The sequence below is a fragment of the Parasteatoda tepidariorum genome, chromosome 10 (assembly GCF_982258835.1).
Source record: "Parasteatoda tepidariorum strain Cologne lab strain chromosome 10, Ptep-v5.0, whole genome shotgun sequence".
NCBI lineage: Eukaryota > Metazoa > Arthropoda > Arachnida > Araneae > Theridiidae > Parasteatoda > Parasteatoda tepidariorum.
Genome location: NC_141764.1, coordinates 87,564,906 through 87,588,105, shown reverse-complemented (window position 1 = coordinate 87,588,105; position 23,200 = coordinate 87,564,906). Strand labels below are relative to the sequence as shown.

The 23,200-nt window shown below is 27.3% G+C and overlaps 2 protein-coding genes across 2 annotated transcripts in view; one reads left to right on the top strand and one right to left on the bottom strand.

The window, feature by feature from the left end:
• Positions 1–3,214: 3,214 nt before the first annotated feature.
• On the top strand, positions 3,215–13,254 carry LOC107449894 (uncharacterized). Its single transcript, XM_071184244.2, has 4 exons — positions 3,215–3,288; positions 7,557–10,225; positions 11,286–11,487; positions 13,120–13,254. The coding sequence occupies exons 2-4, from the start codon at positions 7,573–7,575 to the stop codon at positions 13,160–13,162; spliced, it is 2,898 nt and encodes a 965-aa protein (XP_071040345.2). The 5' UTR covers positions 3,215–3,288; positions 7,557–7,572; the 3' UTR covers positions 13,163–13,254.
• A 2,577-nt stretch (positions 13,255–15,831) lies between these two features.
• The window catches only part of LOC107449893 (phosphatidylserine lipase ABHD16A), a 40,684-nt gene continuing 33,315 nt past the window's right edge, over positions 15,832–23,200 (bottom strand). The window contains exons 18-21 of the mRNA XM_087153288.1: positions 21,522–21,595; positions 18,606–18,704; positions 18,422–18,468; positions 15,832–17,577 (exon numbers count right to left, since the gene is read on the bottom strand). Of these exons, the coding sequence (XP_087009414.1) occupies positions 17,446–17,577; positions 18,422–18,468; positions 18,606–18,704; positions 21,522–21,595 (352 nt within the window). The 3' untranslated portion in view covers positions 15,832–17,445. The remainder of the gene's footprint in view (positions 17,578–18,421; positions 18,469–18,605; positions 18,705–21,521; positions 21,596–23,200) is intronic.

Genomic DNA, 23,200 nt, shown 5'->3' with positions numbered 1-23,200 from the left:
TTTTGTTAAATCAAATATAATAAAAATTTCTGACAGAAATTTGGATTGACTGTTCGTAAATAGAATGATTAACATCAAACTTTTAAAAAATAAGGTAGAGATATTAGACTTAAAGTTTACTTAAATTTTCAACAGCTTTATTAGTGTAGCTTCAGTGAAACGAAGAATATTTTAAAATTAATTCAACAATGACGGTATATATGAAAAATGTTTTAATTCTCAAAGTTTTATTTTTAATCACCCAATAGCTATAAACGTAATTTATGTATTATGATCTACCTTAGTATAATCTATTAAGCTTTCCGATATTCGGTGAGAAATTTTATAATATTATGAGCGTTCAACAGAATATTAATATAGTAGTTTTGCAGTCCTTCATGTTATCATTCAGTCTCCGTACCCTGGAAATTTTAAATCGTGAAAAACCTTATCAATAAAAACCTTTCTAAAAAACCTTATGAATGAAACTTACACTGAGAAAAAAATTCGAAACCCTCCCATGGTTGACCCGACGGTAAGAGAACTTTTACCGGAGTGGTTGGAATTTATTGGGCCCATAACGAGAAACATGCTTTCTAGCAACTAATTTATTTTAAAGTTATCAATAGTCTATTTTATTCATACTGCTTCCTTTCAATATTAAGCATAAAAGAAATTATATACTAAAATTATAATCGTTCCAAGTAAGTTTTTTGCTGAATTAAGTGAAAATAAAAATAATTAATTTTTCTTTTTAAAATGAAACTGCTTTCGAAAAATTTATTTATCAATTTTTTATTAAAAGTATTGTCGTGATTTAAACTCACGCTTTAATTTAATCAGAAATTTGTCCCAACATTAGAATAATTAGTCCTAACATAAAAATAATAAGTGTAATTTCTAAAAAAGTAATCTGTTACTGTTAACAACTATTACACTCGTATAAGGTGTTAAGGCTGCAAACCAGAATAATAAAAACATAATATATTGCTTTTACTCATTTGCTAAAAACAAATTTAGTATGAGGAGTAGTAAGCATATGCCTCATTTTTCTACATGTATCTTTGAATTTCATTCATTATTATTTTAACAGTTTTAAAAAAAAATATTAATATAATTCTTTATTTTTAATTTTGTACTTTTTTAAACTAACATATTAATTTAGTTAAAATAGTTTTCAGCATTAGAATTCTGAAATTTTTTTGTGGTAAGCGGACGCCTCTTTTTACCGAACATATCTCTGCTTCGAAGATGTATCCATTTTTATAAAAAATACTCATTATTGATTTGAACTTTCGCAGATTTTTTTTCTTCCAATTATCAGGGAGAATAACATGGATACATACTTATCTCATCTTTGGTTACGCCGAAGATCTCCAACGCACGATTGCAATATCTCTGAAAAACAAGAGAAAATAGATCTCTCGAATAAACTTTAACCAATAGCTCTTCTCTTCTAATTTTAAGTTGCGCTATAGCTCTTTCATAGCTGTCCACCCGCCCCCCCCCCCCCCAATTGGAGGAAAACTTTAAATAAACTCCTCATCAATGATTCCTTTTACCATGGCTTATGATAGATAAGAAACTTTAGTATGATTATCCAAATTTGGGTCTTTATTATTTTATTGAAATTATCCCCAAAAACTTAACCAGTTTATGATATCTCCATTAAAAGTTGGAAGTTGAATCTTAAGATAACGTAACGACTTATTTCTTGACAAAGCACCAAACACAGAATCTTCTTGCTCAGAGCTTGCACATTTTATAAGTTTCTGTTCTAAGAGACGCCAATGATCAATATATGTTTCTGATTCATCAAATTCAGTCTCGCGTCATCAACTTATTAGCATTAAGATTACCTCTGATTTTGATTTCAGTGTCTAATAATAATAACGCTTCTCTTAACAAATATAATTTTGTGAAATTACCTCAATGAAATGGCATATTATCTCAAATGATGCTTCTCAAACAAATTACAATAATAAATTACTCATTTATCACATTAAAATCGAAAAATACTTGAACTTAGTAGCACAAAATAATCTACTCTCAACATTAAAGTTTTTAGAACACCAAAAGCAATCGTTTCATGCAATGCTTCAATAAGCTGAAGGGATGCTGCTAGATGCATACAGATTGTTGGCTCATAATTGTTGGTTCCTTGATGACAATCTGCTTGTAGCACTACTCTGGGCTTCTTAACGCCTCTGGTATCATGCTGAGTTCATAACTCCTGGGTAGCGATTGGCCTAGACTGCTGGGTCGACAAGAGACCAGCAATCCGAATTATACATATTTCTGAATATATATAATTCGGAAAACAACAGTAAAGGATCATCAGATTTACTTAAAACAGTACATTTGTGTTGATTATTATTAATAAATTTTTTATGTCTTCTTGGTAAGTATTTTTTAATTTTGAATGATCAATTTCAACTAGAAATTGATCATCCATAAGTTCATATCGAGACCTTACAATTGTAAAATTCTATAGTAAGTTATGGCATGAAAAAAGTCATGATTTAAGTTATGAAGTGATCTATGTATGTATTATTGGAGAATAAAATTTTTAAATCGGAAAACATTTTATTTTGGGATTCTCCGGACTTATAAATCAGGTAAGTGTTATGATTTCATAATAAAAAATTTACTTGTAAACAGTTTTTCTTCTAATTTGAGGATAGTTTCACGCAGAATGGTTTTATACGTCTTGATTAAGAACTTTAAGATTAAAAGGAAAAAAAAAATTTAATATGAAAACTTGTCATTTTAATATGAGGATTCTTAGGGTCAATTTTTATTTTAAATTAAAAGCATTCTTCATTTTACGTTTTCTAGTTTTTAAATAAAGATTTTTTTTAAATTGAAAATGTAAACTTTTCCATAAAAATAGTTCTCAAAAAACTTTATATAAGACATAAAGAAAACCTCCAACAAGAGATTTCAGGTCATATCCATTTCCCTAGTCTCAAGTTTATAAAATGTTAATAATGAGAAAACGATTTCGAAAACTTATTAGATCGTTTGCTTAAAAAACTGCACTTTTTTTCTGTGATAAAAATAATTTTACGTCATTAGTTTAAAAATGGATGAAAGTTTTATAGCTAATTTTAAAAAGGGAAAAATTAAAAATTAAATATTTCATTGCATTTTAATAGTTTGATTAAAAGTTTCATGAAAAGAAAGATATAAAACTTATGGTTTATACGTCTAGCAAGCGATAAAAACAAAACTTAGTAACGAAAACGATATTATGTAACTTATGCAATATTGGCGAATATGTATGTTTAGAATGTTAGACTACAAGTAGTAAGTATTTTAAACAAATTTATTTGTTTAAATATGCATTCAAAATAAATTAAAACAATTCTAAGTGACTTTTTTTAACATTATTTGGTACAGTTTCTAAAAAATCGGAAAAATTATGTGAATAAATTCTTAGTATATAATTATACCATAGTTTCCAACGATAATTATATAAATGGTTTTGTTTCCATAATTTTTTTTATGTTCACATGGAATTCATTTTTTTAAAACATTTCATTCATCGGCGCCTTTATTGATCCGACTGACTTACAACTTATAAAAATACCTTACTAAACAAGTTACTTTGGCTATACTAATTTACAGGTTAAGTTCTACAGAATTTTATTATCTTTTCAGTTTTATTAAAGGGAAAAATATTTTATATTTAAGGGAGACCAAAACAAATAAATTTTTAAATTATCGCGATTATAAGTACATATTGTGTAAAAAGCATTATCCTTTAAATTGTTTTCGATTTTATTTCTACATATAATGATCATTAAATTCTTGTGAATTTCAGTCTTAGTTGAAATTCGAGTAAGAGTGTAGAAAATATAATAATATTCTCTATTTACGTAACATTTATACAAAATTCGATGAAAGAGAAAGAAATAATTAACAAAACGATTTCGTAACTAATTGCAATTTATGTTAAAAAGAAAGTGATTTTTATCTAAAAAAAAAAACTTATAAAAATCTCTAACCCCTCATGATCAAAATGTCGGGATTCAAAAATTTTAAACCGTATTAAAGTATTTAAAAAAAAAATAACAGAACACTGTGTTGCTACGAAGCGTAATTTATTATTTAGTTATGAAACCACACTTAACTATAACATACTATTAACTATAAAAATTATCGCCATTATATTCAATTATCGCCATTGTTTTCAATTTTATGTCTGCATATAACGGTTTTTAGATTTCTTGTGAATGAGTAAGAGTGTTGAAAATATAATAACGTTCTCTACTTTCGTAGAATTCGATGAAAAATAGAGAAAGTATTTACAAAACATTTTCGTAATTAATAGCAATTAATGTTAAAAAAGGAAAAAATAATTTAAAAAAAAGATACATTTTTTAATCCCTTATGATCAAAGGGTTAGATTTTAAAAATTTTAAACCGTGTCAAAGTGTTAAGAGAATAACAGAATGATGCTTTGCTACGGAGCGTAATTCATTTTTAGTTATGAAATCACACTTTTTTTGTATTTCTAACCAGATCTATTCAAAATTATTTGCGAAAGTCAAATCATTTTTTGACACGATTTTAAAACCAGTTTTCCTAAAGGCGATTCACAATGACACGCAAAACCAGAAACAAATTACGATTATTTCTTCGAATTTAGTTATTTTTGCAATATTGATTGTTAAAATGATTTTTACTTCTCTTTTACAGGGCACTATTTCAATTAATTTTTCATCTTTATTGTGTGTTTCCTAGATAATAAGTTCATTAATATAAAAGGGAATTCAAAGTCTTACGTAAGCACTTAACGTAGCGAGAAATTCCCAAAAATTAAGTTCGGACGAACTTGATTTTTGGGAGTCATCATATATTTTAAAAATTTTAATAAATTGGTTAATGATCTTCGAAATATCTCACAGTTTCCCAATGTCTGAAGTCTATTTTAATTTAATCTGTTACACTCTGGGGTTCACGCCAAAAATCCCAACGCTTGTTTCTTATCCAAAGAATATAGAGGGTTGTTATTTCCTTGTTCGAACTTTTTTTTTTTTTTTTTTTTTATCCTATTGGTTAAACCACTTTACATGTGTTTGTCTCTTTACCTCTCTACACTCATTTGATGTTTAGACACTGAAGATGGTTTTTGTTTATAAAACTGAAACTATAGTATAAAACTAAACTATAGTATATCAATTTATGCTTTATTCACATTGTTTTTTGCTTTAGTCTACAAAGCACAAAAGTATTAACCTTTCCTTTGTTGAACTTAGTTATTACTCGCAGTTATATTTGTTGCACAGACTGATTAAATGTAACGGCACAATAGTCGGAATAGACTATTCTATGCCCAATTTGACGGCATTATAACTATTAAAAGATAACGTACTATAGGTAGCGTAATCAGTATTACAAACTAAGCCTGACGAAATATAAAAAAATAATTAGGATATCTAAGGATGGGATCCGTGTTTTCATAACGATATTATGGAACTGCTGAAATATGGGAAATGCAGAATTTGACAGAATATGGAAAATGTAATTTCAAATTTAAGATTTCGCAGAGTAGACTGTTCGAAAGTTCAGCTTTCTAATATTTTTACTTCTTGAATTTCTTGTAAATATTTAAAATTGCGTGGTTGAAAAAAACACTTTTGCTTTAGACAACAAAATTCTTTTACGTCATTTTTCACCCATTTTAAGCTGTCATTTTGAATGACAAAAGACAGAATTTGAAATAAATTTGCCGAATAGAATAATGTCTTAACAAGAATTTATACGATAACCTTTAAATTGCGCGTTAAAAGTTTCTTGAGTAGAAAAATAAGTAACTAAATATATGTTAAATAAATAATCCCTAGAAACTAAATCGATAAGATATTGGTTAAAATTTCATTCGCTTCAATAATATACAGACTGGAAATAACAGTCGACATGTTTGAAGAGTTCAAAAACAGGTGCCCATTTCTTTGTTGTTCCATTTCTTTCTGTTGCCAGATGTGAATGAGAGGAAACAAAATTGATTTGAAACGGACACTGTGGTTTTGCTTGTTCTGTTTTTCATTTTTATTCCCCTATCAGCTACTATTTCTTTTCTTCTTTTTCTTTCCATTACTTTTCCATCTTTCCTTACATTTCAAATGTTTCTTCTCATTCATTCACGTTTGGAAAGTCTTGTAAATGGGCGTTTGTTTTTGAGTGCTTGAAACACGTCGACTGTTATTTCAAATTTGTATATTTTTGAAGCGAATGAAGTTTTAATCAAATAGCGACTAAATTATATATTGTAATAAAAAGCCCAAGTCTCTGAAACAGTAAAAAATAAATTAAGTTACGGACAGCTTTATTTAAGCTCCGTTCAAAGCAAGCTCAAGTTTTAAAATTACACAATGGAACGTTAACTTAGGAAGTACTAAATAGAATAGTTTTATGTTGTTGTTGGCGTATGCCTGTTAAGGCAGAGGGGTGCGATTGTTCTTGTTTTCCAGTGGCGCCATCTATGGCCAAGAATTCGAATTCTGCCACACCCATACATAACACTCGTTTATAGGGTGTAACCCGTTCATACATCCATTCATTCATCGTAATTTTGACCTGAATCAGAGAACGATCAATCTCCAATTCAGTACCCCCAGAGGCATTGATTTGTTATGGGAACATGGAGGACTTTGCGACTCGACAGATTTAACGTGCATAAGTCACCAAGTTTGTTCGAACCACACCGACCGAAGACTCCCCGTGTAGTAAAATGGGGACGTGCGGCCGCCGGGGTTCGAACCCACGAACTCTCGGACATGGGCCCAGCGCCCTACCGACCAGGCTATCCCGGCCCTAGAATAATTATATAATTTATTGCTTTATCACAGAAGAGCTGTTTTAATAATAGAATAAAATTGGATTCAGGCTTTGGAAAAATTAACACTCAAATATTTTTCTTATAATAAAAATTTTGGTTATGTCCATTTATATTATACGTGCTCTTTGCTTTCCGTGTGTGTGGGGGGGAGGGGGACCTTCGATCCGATCTTATAAAACCAAAAGAAGAAAAAGGTTTTGGAGTAACCATCATAGGCATTACACAAACTTATTACCGTTCGGAGTAACCAACATTTGGGGTTTACACAAAACAATCACTCTCATACGTAACCATACAAAAAGAGTTTTTTTTAATTAACTACTTTTAACATACGAGTTTTAATTCTCACTTTTTCACTAATACAATGCGATCAAATTTGCAATAGATAGTTAGGTGAAAACTTTCTTTTTTAAAAAATTTCACACTAGGGTTCCTTTTTTACAAATTATCTTAAGTCCCAGAACAAATATTTTTTTCAAACATATATTTTTTACAAACATATTTTTTTTAATTAATAAGTAATTTCAAAAGAGTTACAAAAGAGTCCAATAAACTCATTTTGTTATTCTTTCAGAAAATTGAAGTTTTAAATTAAACTTCAAAATGCATTGATTACGAAGTTTCATTAAACAAGTCAGAATGAGGAGATTCAAATCCTTATTTCTCTTTATAGAACTGACATACTAAATATAAATGTTAAAGTATTTAATTACATTTTTTCCATTCTTAGACGCAAAGCCTAGGCCATGGGAGACATTAATACAGAAACTAGGCTCAGAACAAGTAAAAGTATATGCTCTACATTTGAAGATAATCATAAAATATTGAAGAGTTCTCCAACGAAAAGAAAAATTGGAAATGAATTCTCTGATTCAGAAATTAATACTAATTCGTCAAATAAAAAAAGACGTTCTTCCCGCTTACAACAAAACTCATCACTAAAAAAGAAAACTAGTAATAGCAAGAAACAAGATAAAATAGAATTTTCTTCCCGTGATAAGTTAACTAATGAATTTGAAAACAACAAAAAGTCTATTTCACCACATTCAGAAAATGCAGAAATTCGTAAAATTTGTGAAGAGAACGATATGTCAGTCCAACATAAGGCTGAAATGACAAAATCGTTTTTTGAGGCACCAGTTATACATGATGTAAAAGAAGTACAGGAAGTTGTCTTAAATAAAATTTGTACCATATACGATGATAACTGTAATTTAAATGAAATAAATGTTAGAAATAATAACTTGGTAAGTTTAAAAGGGGAAAAAGACCAAATTACAAGAAATGTAAAGGAAAAACTTGCAGAACATAATACAGAATCCATCACAGAAATCATTCTCGTTAACGAAAAAGAAAACATTGATGAAAGAGAGAAGGAAACATGCAAAATGATTAAAAAAGATACACCTGATTTATCATTAACAAAAATAACAGAACTAAAAGTTATTGAAACAATTACTGAACCAGACACACATTTAAATCATCAAAATAATTTAAATAAATGTAATTCAAACATAGAACAAAACAGCTGCAAAGATGAGGTGCACTCTCGCCAACAAATAAATGGGATTGTAAACAATTCTAAGTATAAAATGCAGGTTAAAGAGAAATTTTTTTCGCTTATTGAAAACAATATTGCTTCTGAGGGAAATAAACAAATTGTGAATGATGCCGATGTATTAAATGAAGTTCCTGATGACGAAATTTTACAAAACGATTCTAATATTTTACCGCAGAATGAAACTTCACAAATAAATACTAAACTCTCAGTCTCAGATGCAGCAGCAAACTGTAATAATAAATTACTAGCTTCTATTTTGGGTCTTGTTGAGAATGATTTTCCAAATTTCAGCTTCAGCAATCTAGATACATCAATATCAGCAGACGTGAACCAACTCGCAAAACCAAATTTTAAAAAGAAAAAGAATATAAGTAACAGATGGACAGTTCCTTTAAAATCTGAAACAGTTACAGGCAATACCAATTCATTGAAAAAAGATTTAAGAATTCTGCATATGAGTGCTCTTGATTATCTAGAAATCAGTGGAAATAAGGAAGCAACTTCTACTAGTAACACAAATAAAAATCATATAAGCACACATAATTTCACAACTACCAGTCCTTCTGAGTTGGACTTAGAAGATTGGAAGATCTCTTGTAAAGTAGAGGAAGTTGAGTCCTCAAACTGCGGTGCTGAGATAAATATAATTCCTGAAGATATTATTGATGAAAATAAAACGAATATAAAAGCTGCATATTTTGGTGATGATGCACTTATCAAGAAAATTGAAGTTAATGGAAATAGTCAATCTAACACGCCTGAACTGGAATCCAGTTGCGTAGATCTGGGAGCAACAGAGAACCAAATTGCAGAATGTGTTCATAATCAGCAACAAAGTTTTGACAGCGAAGAGAACTTGTACATAAATCACCTGAATTTGAACGAAAAAGATGTACAGTATGATTGCCAAACTCAAAAACATGCAACAGTTACAGCAATATATCACAATGATCAAAAGAAAAAAATTAACAAAGATGATTCTGAAGACAATTATCTTAATGAAGATGGAGAGCAAATTGCAGACAATTCTCACAAGGATCAGAAAAAAATCCTTAACACAGACATTTCTGTAGACAATAATATAAATGAAGATAGCATAAAAGTTTCCAATAAATGCCAGCACCACCATGAAAAAAATATCAATAAAGATATTCCTGACAACAAAAATCTTAATGAAGGTGGAGAAAAAGGTACTGCAAATTATCAAAATAATCAAGAAATAATCGTTATCAGAGATTCTGAAAGCAAAGAGGTAATTGAAACGCTGAATACTTTGCCACAAATAAAACCCAATAAAACCACTGAATTTTCCACTGAATGCAATAAAATGAATATTGACTTGAATAAGCAAAAGAATATAACCAAATTAAATTCCAAAGAAGAAAATATGATGAATGAAATTACAGAAAATTTAAAATATGTTAACTCTTTCACTTTAGTAACAGCCATCGATTATTTTAATAAAAACAGTGACGAAGAATTATATGAGAAAAAAGAAATTTGCAAAAAGTTTTCTGATTTAGATCAAAATAAAAAAACTAGGATAATAGCTGATAATAACATTTGCAGCGATTCATTGTTTGCTAATTCACAGAGAGAAGCAAAAGAATTTAGAGAAACACAAATGCATTCCTTCAACGAGAATCCTAATGGTAATAGTTTTGAAAGTAGTAATGCAAATCAGGAAAAAACAGATATAAGTCAAGAAAAAATTGAGGTAAATGAAAAAGATAACCACATTGATAATGAACATTTTGGAGAATCTGCAGGAGCAAAAAGGGATGAATTTTTATATGAAGCAGATAGAACTGATGCTAAAGTAACAGGTAGTTCAACAGGTAAGTAATAACTTATTTGAATTGAATTTAAATCTTTATTAATAATTTAATTTAGACTTTATTCCAAAATTTGACAGTAGACAAAAGTGAAGTTGTTTATTATTTTCAGAAAATTCTCTTTAAAATGTATAGAAATATCAGGTAATAATTAAAGAATTTTTTTTTTTCATTACAGTAGTTGAAATCTGCTTTATTTAAAGATCTGACTGGAAAAATAATTGAATGTTAAATACTTGCAGCCTACCATAATTTTGAAAAAACTTTTAATTTTAAAAGAAACAAATACTAAAATAAAAATTAAATACAGGGAATCTGTTACATTTTAGATTTTCCCATGACTAATTCCAAAAATTTTTCATGACTTAACGAAGTTACTATTTTCTCCGACAATACATTTTAAAAAGCATTATAATGACACTAATTTGAATGATAGGTGTAACCAAAACTGTTATACTCTGCATCTTTATATTTATTGATTTTAAATTTAAAAAACAGAGTAAAGAAAGCGTTGAAGCAATAAAATAGCTGAGGAAAAAAAAAATTTTTTTCTGCAGAATTATATTCTAAAGATACTTTTCTTGTTCAGCAGAAAGAAAAGGAATACTCCTGATTTTTCTGCTTGCTTCAGCTAGAATTTTAATTTGATAAAATAAAAAATAAATAATAATAATTCTGAAATCACAGAAGTTTAAAAAATACTTCCCTCTAGAAATGATGTTTTTTCTTTCATTTTTTGAAAGAACATCATAATTTTTGAAGGACAAGATAAAAACATTTTATATTGTAATAAAGTATGACTCTGAGTGGGGATTTTGTTACAAATTCAGATATTGGGAACACTGTGAAATTGGGGAGGGGGGGAGGATTCCATTTTAAAAATAAAATTCTTTGGTGGCCTAAATCCATGACTTTCCGTGATTTTTTTTTTTCAAAAAAATAGTTAAAATCATGACATTTCATGACAAATTTTGTTCAATACCAAAATTCATGACTTTCCGGGTGAACGGATACCCTGTAAATAGAATAAGACAAAAAATAAAATAATTCCTTTTTTTTCCAGATTTTGATGAGTGCATGAATTTGGATGATGATTTTTCTTTGACAGCATCTCAGTTAAGCATGTTAGAGGCAGATGAAAGATCAAGAACCTGCTCATTCAATGCTACACTAAGTATTGGGATACAAACAGATGTAACTAGTACATCATACATCGAAAACAATAAACTTCTGAAGGAAGTTATTAATCAGCTTCATTACTTAAGGTATTTTTGTTATTTTAACGTAAGAAAATTAATATTTAAATGTATTATTTTATGCTTAGAAACTGAAGTGAAAAGTTTCAATAATTTAAAACGATTAAATATTAGAATCATGAACAATTTTGAGTCACTACAACGAATTTGTGTCATTCAATATTAGAATTCCCAAGAAAATTATATGAAGCTGTTTCATATAGTTTTGTTAAGAACTAATAATATTAAAATATAAATACAAGAAATGTTATGATAAACATAATACAATATAAAAACTTTATATCCCAGATTTCAAACTTATTTTAATAATTACCTTTAAAACATTCTGTCCAAGATTTGTCTTAAGCATGTTTAAAACTCAGAATTAAAAAAAAAATAATTGTTTAAAACAGCGAGTTCTTTTTTAATAACACCCACAGATTAAATTCTAAAAATGAGCAAGGCATTAGTTCAAAAAAAATTTTAAAAAATCCTACACTAAGCCAGAGCAAATTAGCCATGTATTGCTGTATCCACTGTATTGCTGTGAAATAAATATGCAAAAGCTTTATAAAGGGAATTATCGCCTTCAGGTTTTGGGTTAGAATGAGTATTAAAATTATTCATGATTATCTGAAATAGACAAAATTGAAGCTTTCCAATTAAAAGTCTAAAAGGGATCTCTGCATTTTTATGTCCTTTTTCTTTAAAACCCTCCTGCAAATCAAATTAAAAAAATGCAAACAATCTCTATATGATTCTTTTTGCACAGAAATTTTGATTTTTGTGTTTTGAATTTAAGGAAATGTTTTTTTTTTTAAAAAGAAAAAGAAAAAAAAAAGCTTTTTTTAAATCCTTGTTTCATTTTTAACTCTTTATTTCCTTGGTTTAATACTTCAAATAAAGGATATCATTACTACAAGATTCATAATTTTTTTTTAAAAATCTGAATAGCTATTTCCTATGCCTATTACTATAACTATTACTTTAAACAAAAATAATTTTTCAATATTTTTTGAAAATATAAATAAGTTTCTTGTATGCAAAATAGTAATAAACAAAGATAATACAAAGGAAACATATTTTATATAATTATTTCATTTGAAAAGGTGTTTTCTTAACCCTGCTAGTTAAAAAATTTAAATTAATAACATTGTCTTATTATTTTGTCTGTTTAATGTTTGTCAATCAAAAAAAATCCTAATTTTTAAAAATATCATAAAAAAGTAGCCGGGAATTCATGAAGGTTAAGGCTTCATAATATTGTGAGCAACAGCATAATTTTCTTTATGTATCATAAATAAAAAAGGGAAACAAACTTTTCTTGGTTTACAATAGCGATTTTAGAATTACTGTTCAATTTTAAACTCATTTAACCTATGGCTGTTACAAATTTTATAAACTACTAGTACTTACAAATAATATCAATTCCAATCTTTCGACCAGAACAAAATATTTGATAATTGGATGAGAAATGAGAATATGCTTTTTTCATAAAATTATATAAGGCTATTCAAATTACTTTTTAGTTTATCTTGTTTTTCCATGCTGACATAAAATAGAAAATGTCTTAATTTAAGAAGTAAAAAATAATAAACAATATTACACATATAGCTTATTATCCTGAACATTATTTCATTCATTCATTTATTTACTTTTTAGAGAAGCAGTTGATTTCATAAAAGAGAAAATCAATACATCTTAGAAGATAAATATTCCTCAATTTCTTTTTTGTATTATGATTAGCTTATGTAACTATTATGTGTTAATAATTAAAATTTAATAAAACTGTGATGTAATATTTGTGTGTAAGAAGTATAGTTTGAGTAATAATTAAAATTTACATTTTATGTTACAATAATGAATTTTTTTTTTTATAGTTACATGATAGCTACTGAAACTATAGTTAATTCAGCAATCATTTTATGAAGAACATTCTATTTGAGTTAATAGGAGGGAAATGGAGAGAATGATAATATTCGAAAATTCTCATAGTTTTATTTTAATTGTTTATGTCAATTAATTTATCTTCTATCAAATTGATTATGAATTAGTTTGAAAACACTTTTTTCAATATAATACAACATAGGTTGGACATTATTATTTTGCTTTAGCACAAATTATAAAATTATTTATGTACTAATTGTTCATCTCTGCATTAATCCAAATGAATAAACAAATAAATAAAAATTAATTGAAATAGCTTATACCATAACATTATTTAAATGAGAAGAATCTTTAATAATCATGCATTAACTGCTACACAAAATTCTCTAATCACAATCAATAATCATGAAAATTTAATCAACAATGAATTTTTTAGAACTATAATTAAAATAAATACACACTGTTGCACTGATGAAGGTTGCCCTTTGAGCATCCGAAACAGCTGTCTGCATTTTCATATATTTTTTGTGCTCTTTAACGTTGTTTTACCTTACTTTGCATAATTAAAATAGTTACAATGAAATTCTTATAAACTAAATTTTTAATCTAGGAAAAAACAAGTTTGAGCTTAAAATTATTCTCTGACAGAAGTTTATATTCATTACTAAAAAAGAGTTTGTGTCATAATTTACTTTAATTCACTTTTCTGTAATAAAAAATATATCTTTTTAAATTTTTTAACAAAAAAGTATTTATTTTGTCACCAGAAAAAATACATAATAGTAGAAAAATAAATAGTATATTTTAATAACGGTAGTAAAGTTTTAAAAAAAAATTCAAATTTTACCATTTTTAACTTTTTAAATCAATTTCTCATATAAGACAATTTCTTTATTTTTATTGTAAAATGGTAGATTTAGCGTACATTAAATGTATAAATGGAATACTTTTGAATTCACACTTATCATGTAAATGGAATTTTAATTTCCTTAATGTAAAAAGTACAAAAATGTATGTATAATTATTTTTAAGCAGAAAATAAATCCCACAACATATGCTCTTTTGTTCCTAAATAAATAAAGATCATTTACTGCTGCATCACTTGAGTTTTCGTACATGGATATAAACATAGAATACAGAGCAGATAAAGTATGGTTATTGTTAGTAATATATTCATGAGTGAAAAGTTTAATTAGCATTAAAATAAATTACTGAGGAAGGAATTGAAAGGATAAAATTAGTAAAATCAAATTATAATTAAAGTAATACATATAAAATCAAGTAGGTTAAAAAAAATTTCATTGCTTATTTTTCAGTTTATATGTCACATTAACTTCTAGATCTATAATGATCTAAAAATAAATCATATTGATATCACTAACTGAAACTAATAACTCATGAAGAGTTCACAAGAAGGTTTCAACATTTTGAATTATGTTACTTTGCACAGATTTCCTTGATAGGCTGTTAATTTTTAAGTAAAAATAAATTTAATACTTTAAGGAGTGTAATTAAATTAATGAAACAATATCAAAAGTGAAAAAAAAAATATTAAGTACAATGAAAATAAACAACATGGTGAAAGATTGAACTAAATAAAAAATCACAGTTTAAAAAAAGTCACCAGAAAAAAAATAAAAACTATTATTTCTTACAATGAACTAAAAAAAATTGCATTTCAAATCCTAACATTATTTAAAAACATAATAAAATAACATTTATTTAATCAGAAAAAGTTTTATTTTATGGCTTTTAATTTTGTATTTATATAACATGAAAAAAATAATAACTTAATAAACTTTTGATAAGCATTTTTTTATGTAACAGTATTGGTTACAGAAAAATTAAATTAATTTGTGATGGTTTAAGAAAGCTAAAGAAAATGCATTAAAAAAATTGTAAATGAATCAAAGAAAAGATTCAATTTTATATAATTTTACTTTGTTTGATAGAAGTATATCAGGAAAAAAAATTTATGAAACCTTCATCGCTGTTATCTGCAATGCATATAATTAAAAATATATATTACCAGGACAATGGAAAAATAAATATTACCAGGACATTGAATTCAAAGCCATAACAAAAATTGAAATTAAACTGGTTCGGAAATGATTAAAGTTAATTCAAAATTTTATAAAAATTTAAAAGTGATTCAACCTTAGGTAAACAGCAGAAATTAGTGATGTACAGTACCACAAGGACAGACATGCTCAGAATATAGTTTGTTCTAAGAACTAAGATAGCCTATTTTCACAGACTAAAATATTGCCAATATGTTACAATTTTAAACACTACAGTTCTTCTTACTTTTTTATAAATTTACAATATAAAATTCGAAAGTAAAAAAAATACTAGTAATTATTTAATTTCCATTTATCTGGGATTTTCAATGCGCAGCTGAATAAAGACAATGTTTCCAGTTTAGTACATCATTAAGATGGCCATATAATTGAATTTATACAAAATAAGAATAAAAGTAAAGTGACATTTGTCAAAACAAAACTATCTTTATTTTTACATAATAGTCGATTAAATAAAAAAAAAATGCTTTTAAAAGGGCAGATACAACTCAAGAAAATTTATCACAAGCACAAGAACAATAATGTATTCAGGCAAAATTACTTTTGATTTAAAATATTACTTAAACCTTATGCTATTGCACTAATTTATTAATATTTTCTTTAAAAAAAAAACATATATATAACAGAGGAAACCTTTGTCCACCATAATCAATGCAGATAGGCATGACATAAAAAATAATTTATTGAAGATAACTTTTTTTAAATACTTAATGAATCCTATCATACAATTAATTTGAGTCCTTAAAGCAACTAGCAGTTAAGCCATAATTCTTGCTATATGGTTTTACCTGAAGCAAAACCCATCCTTCAAATAGGGAATAAATGAATTTGTAATACAAGTATTAGTATTTTTTAATTTTAAGTACTTTTTTACACAAGAATTATGACTTCGGAAATATTTTAAATGCTTAAATAATTAATTGAATGTAGAGTTTATTAGCACTTGAGTTGAAAGTGGCAATTATTGGCATGTTATGGAATAAGTCAAATTTATCAAAAAAGGCACATTATTTAAATAACATTAAGTATTGAAAAGAGAAATTGGCAGCATAAAGTATTAACTATGAAACAAAAAACAGTATAAATTATGAAATAAAAGGAGGAAACAAATAAAAAAAAGGAAAGATCACTAGGTTGCCTTAGGTTCGTAAGAGCTATATTTACCGGAAAAAAATTTAATTTAATGTGCTCAAATGCTACAAGATATAACCCAAATAATGTTATAAAGTAGCTTAAATATAATTTATAAACAATATATTGAATAAATAAATGTTCATAAATGTCATATAAAAAATGAAATGTTATTCATAAACATTGTAGTATAAATCAAACGCTACTTATGTTATAAAATAATTAAAATGTATATGTTATGTTGTAAGTAAATCAAAAGAAACTAAAAATAAAGTTAGATAAATATGCTTATATTTTGTTACAGATTGAGCATTAGTGGAGAAAAAACAAAATTAACAAGTTTTCATTTAGACTTATAAACATTTTTTTTTACTTATAAGTACAGCAATTACACACTATAAAATAACAGCTTTTAGAAAATTATAATGTTTAAATGCTGAATTTTTCAGTTTGTATTAAAGATTGCAATTTTATAAGCCTTATGTATCTAGTGATATTTATGTTGTAAATAAAACAACAACAATAAAGATAATATAATTTCATTACAACCTATTACAAAGCAAACATGGATGGTACAACATAAAAATTAGTTCAAAAATAAATACAAACTTAGATACATACATAATGACACACATTTACAAACAGATCTTTGCGATAGTGAAAGTTATATGTAGCAGAAAGGTTTACTTCATTCAAGGTTTAAGAATTATCACAACCAATATAAAAAGAGTGTTGAAACACTCATTTTGACAGGAGTGAGATGAGGAACTATAAATATTGTTTGAAACTCAATGGGAATGGAATGTCATTTAATTTTGAAAATTGGTTAATAAAAGTTCATAAACACATTTCTTAATAATACCATTTAGAGCTTCTATCCACTAGCTAGTTAAATATGTGACTTTGGCACAACCTCGTCTGTATTATCCCTTTCAAATACAATTCGCCAAGGTAATTGAAAAACTGATGCAGGCAGAGGAATGCAGTGTGTTGAGTCAAAATCAATCATATGTTTCCCAGCCTGCAAAGCATTAAGTGGTTTTAATAAAGTTTACATAAATAAGAAAAAGCACTTTTAAAGAAATTTCCAGCTTCTTTTTTTTTTTTTTTTTTGAAAATATGACATTTTAATTTAAGAGACCAGACACAAAAATATACTCTCTCTGAATAAACACAATTTAATTTTGACGGATTTAGATTTTTGTCCCTCAAGAATCAAGAATGGTGAAAACTATAGTCCAAATAATTTAGTCAGAAGAGCAGTTGAAAGTTTGGTCCCTTAAATGCTTAAGTTTAAAATTGATAAGCGTTGATAAGTTTAAAATTGATAATTTTTGCACACGATTATTATAATTCTGAATAAAAAATAAGTTTTCCTATTTATTATTTTCAGTTTGCTAACATTATAATTTTGAAATTTTAAGGTACATAAATTCTTACATAATTTTAAACTACATAATTTTGAATAGCAAAATATAAATTTTTTAAACAAAAATGGTTGAATAAATCTGGAAGAATGATAATTTTAAAATAGAACTTTTTACTTATAAAGTATTTGACTGATTTATAACTTGGAAAGCATCTGACAGATTTTGTACAATTTTTTTTTTTTTTTTTAAATTCTAATTTTTATTTACAATTTTGCACGCTGTAATGAGCCTATGTTTTATTTTCTTACCCATAATTTTAACTAGTTAATAACTGGTGAGGCATTTTCGACAGAAATAAATGATTATATTTACTTCTGAGCTTTAAGCATAGTTTCAACTAAACTGACTCGCCCTCACTTTAATTCAGGCTATTTAAAGTTAATCTAGTACATAATAATATTCATGAATAACGATAAAATAATACATTAAACTTACAAGGTAAAGAAGAAGCTGTGTTTTGGTCTCTGTTGACATATCATCACCTGTAATAACCAATCACAAAAATTAATAAACAACCATTAACAACCAACAATCATTATCTAATTTACATACAAAAATATGAAGCACAAATCTATTCATGTGAAGCACAGTAAGTATAAATTAACATAAAAAAACTTACCTATATGTGAAGGACATTCCAAACCTTTTTCTTCAATATACGATGATAGAGTAATTTCACAAAGTGCATCTTCTACTCCATACCGACTTGAAACAAGAGCTGCAGTTCGTAAATAAAAAAGAAAAAAAATATATTATTGGGAAACATTCCTATATAAATATAATATAACAGCAAACTTCTTTTTCAAAGAGTGGGAGAATTTTAATAAAATTAAAAAGAAAAGAAATAGATAACTCAATTGATAAATAAGAAATTAAACATTCTTAAAAGTTTATATGATTAAAATATATATAAAAAAAAAACAAGCAGATGAGTAATAACTTATACAAGTAACGCAAGTAGATATCAACGCTTTTAAATTTATTGATTGGCAAAATATGACAACCAGAAATCTCAACTATAAAAATTACAATCTTCATAAATTTTCCAAACAACCACATTTGTATTTTCACTTAAAAAAAAATTTAAATTCCAAGAATTTTGACAAAATTCTACAAACTACCTTTTAATTTTTGCTGCATTTCATGTTTGTTGAGTGTAAGAAATCAGACAGATTGTGTATTTACAATGTATACATTAAAATATTAAGGGTTACATTTTTAATGTAAATTTGAATATTTTTTTATGCATGAAAAATATTGTTTTTAGATGACGCATATGAAAAAAGTTTATAGATTTTAACAATGGAACAACAAAAAATTCATTAATCAAAATTAAGCAAAACTCATTTTTTGATGCACATGATGTGATACTCTTTTCAGATTATTAAGTGATAATGAAACAAAATTATTAAAGCAACTGGATATATTTTAATATCTTTAAAGTGTTAATTAAAACACATTGAAATATTTAATAATTTGGAATACAGAAATGACTACAGGCATAAATAATACAAACTAATAATAATAATATGTTTCAAACTTCATTAAACACTTCAACAATTATCATGTGAGTATACTATTACAAAACAAATATAGAAATAGGAATATACAAGGTCCGGCTATTAATTTCCAGGACTGACGTAACTGTAGGAGAACGAAAAGCCGGAAGATGGCGCTAATGATTGCATATTGAAGAGTGTTTTCTAGCGCATGTGCAGTGCAATCGGCACCATACTGAAGTAAGTGGTTCTCATAGAAAGGCGCATTAAAACGTAGCTCTTAAATTCCTATTGTCGAAGTGAAAATGGAGCAAGAATAAACATTAAATGTTGCTTCAAATTGGGCAAGACAGCTGCAGAAACCTACAAATGATTTAAAGAAATTTACGGCGAGGAAGCATTATGTCGTTCCAGAACTTTTGAATGGTTTAAACGCTTTTGAGACAGCGCGAAAGCGTGGAAGATGATCCACACACAGGTTGGCCGCAGTCGTTACGCACGGCGGAAGAAATTGAAAAGGTTCGCTTCCACACATTGCGTTGCCTGTGAGGCGATTCTTAGCCCAGCATGGTGTCGTTGAAATGCAGCATCCACCATACTCTCCAGACCTAGCACCCGCAGACTGTTTCCTAAGCTGAAAAATTCTCTGAAGGGGACAAGATTTCAAGATGTCGAAGCCATCAAGAAGACTGTAACGTCACTATTAAAGAGCATTCCAAAAGAGGTCTTTAAAACTTCGATCCGAAATTTGCACTGCCGAGCACAGACGTGCATTATGGCTGATGGGGGTTACTTCGAATAATATTAAATGGCTATGTGTTTAATTTTATTTTCTTCTGAGTTATTCCATGAGTCCTGGAAATTAATAGCCGGACCTTGTATAAATAGATCTATATTAGGGCACAAAATTTCTACTTCTTTTCATTAGATATGCATAAAAATGTTTTGTTTAAAGCTTGTGAGTGTCATAACTTTTAATTAAAAAGTTCAATTTCAAGTCAGATTATATATTCTCAGATTATCATGTCTAAATTTAGTGGCGTATGGCAGTGTAATGAGATCAAGAGGCGGTATTTAGGTTTCGTTTTGTACAAAAAATGACAAGAAATCCATTTCCCTAATACGAAACCATTCTTTTAGGAACCACTGAAACTTATTTTCTTTAAATATTTTTTATATTTTGCAATAAATATCGTTGGTTTTTAAATTTCTGCTTTTTTATGACAGTTTAAAAATTGTTCATAATTTTTCATGACTGTAAAATAGAAGCAAGTAAAACGTTTAGTAAAGCTAAGACCTTAAGAACTGAAATTTTATACTCTGAGATATAGGACTTTTTTTTGGTGCTAATTGTTGTAAGTAACAAAATAGTAAAATTTAAAAAAATGAATTATAACAATTCACAGATAAAAAAATAAAAACTAATAACAATAATAATAATAAACTAAAAGTAAAAGAGCAAGACTTTAAAAACATATAAATGCTTTGTGCACTATTCTTGAAAATATTCATTAACTACTGAGAAATTTTATTTGTAACTGTTTGTGCTCAAAAGATATCAAGCATGATTGTCCTATAATGGACAAAGTATGAATGTAATAAAAAATAAACTGCAATAGTTTATATAAAGGCAATAACTACTATAATTTAATGAGTTATTTTCCTAATCACAATCAATAAGTATGAGAGACGCTGAGCAGCTTTGACTCACAGTTGAAATATATATGTTAGATCCAAGTAGTTTTGGGTAATAATGGAACTAACATATGATATAACTTGCACAAAAAAACTAATCCTTTGTATAGTGTCCTTAAAACATGTTAAAAAATATTTCTACTGACAAAATTATTGGTGAAAGATTTTACCAGAAGTATTTACTTTTAATAATTAAAAAAGTACAAAACACTAAAATATTTTAAGGCTTGATTAGTCTCATTATACTTAGGCCTTGTTTATAATTATTCACAAGAGTGAATTATAAAAATGAATCGATAGAATAACAAATTTAAGTTTAAGAACTTTAAAAAACAACTTACTCTGGTGAGCTTTATCTCCAGATACCCACTCTCTAAGAGCCCGTAAAGATTCGTTAGTAAATAATTTAGGATACCTGAAATAAATATTCAAATTAAAAAATTAAATGTTTGAAGTAACAGATAAATTAAGTTTAAAACTTGTTTTCATTAGATATAACTCAAACACTTAAATCATGTTTCGTTCCAATTTTAAAGTATTTGACTAAATTTGATCAAAATTGACTAAGCTCATCTTATAAGTTATAATTATCTGATATATATATATATATATATATATATATATATATATATATATATATATATATATATATATATATATATATATATATATATATTACAACCAAAGTTAAGAACTCAAGCTTTTATTTCTACGATAATTTCTGTTTTTGCTTAAGGTATCCGACCACCTTGAAAGCGAGTATTTCGACGAAAAATTCAAATTTCAGTTTATTGTCTCATTATGTTCCCCCATTTCTCTAGTTTTCAAAAATGTCTTGTTTTTGCATATGCGTCAAATAGAAATTTAGTTATGATAATTTTAGTGATGAATGGTAGCTGTCAAATTTACCGGAAGTGACAAAAACGAAACCGAAACTAACCAATAGTTTTACTTTTTCTCTATTTATGTAAAAAAAAATAATTTAGATATTTAATTTTTAAGGCTCCTAGACTCTCGGCTAATGAATCTGAATAATTTTTTTATGTAACTGTGCTTTTTTTAGTTGGCAACAGACGATATGCTTGAATTTTTGCAATTGTTTGTTTACATATGAAGCGTTCATTTTATTTCTCATTCTTTGCTGTATTTTCAACAAATTCTCTGATTTATTTTGAAAAATTTATACTAATTTAAATGAAATGGGTAAGAACAGAACTACTCGATCAAAAAAATGCACATTTCATGGAAATCAACATTCTAATAAATGTGCTGATACCGAAAAGATAGATGTTTCAGTTAGTGCAAGTTCTTCAAAATTATCTTTTGCAAGTGATTATAGTGATGAAGTGAGCTTTTTGGAGGATAAAAATATATGTGGTAATAGAATTATAGATATGGAGATCCTAATTGCTGTATTTACTTCATTGTGCTGCCCGATTTGTTTTGATAACAAGCTGAATATTTTGGAAGATTCAAGGTTTGGCCTCTCTTCTAACTTGACTTTTGTGTGCAAAAAATGTGATTTTGTCAAAGCATTCTGTACCTCAAAGAAGGATATCAAGCAAAGCGAAATAAACACACGTTTTGTGCTTGGCCTGAGATTGATCGGCAAAGGTTATACTGCTGCTAAAAAGCTTTGCACTATACTGAATCTTCCTCCCTTTCTATCAAAAGTTGCTTTCAGAAAACAAGAGGCTAAATTGTTGACTGTTGCAACTTTAGCTGCAGAACAGTCAATAAATGAAGCTGCGAAATCTGTGAAAAGCCAAAATGATAATAAAGATTGTGGAGTGTCAGTTGATGGTACATGGCAACGCCGGGGATTTTCATCATCTAATGGTTGTGTTAGTGTTATTTCAATCAACACTGGCAAAATTTTAGACATTGAGACAATGTCCCAATACTGTAGGATATGTAATTTATCCAATGACACAACCCCTAGCGAGCATGTTTGCAGAAATCACAAGGGCTCTGCTGGAAGCATGGAACCCATTGGTGTGCAGCGCATATTTGAGAGGTC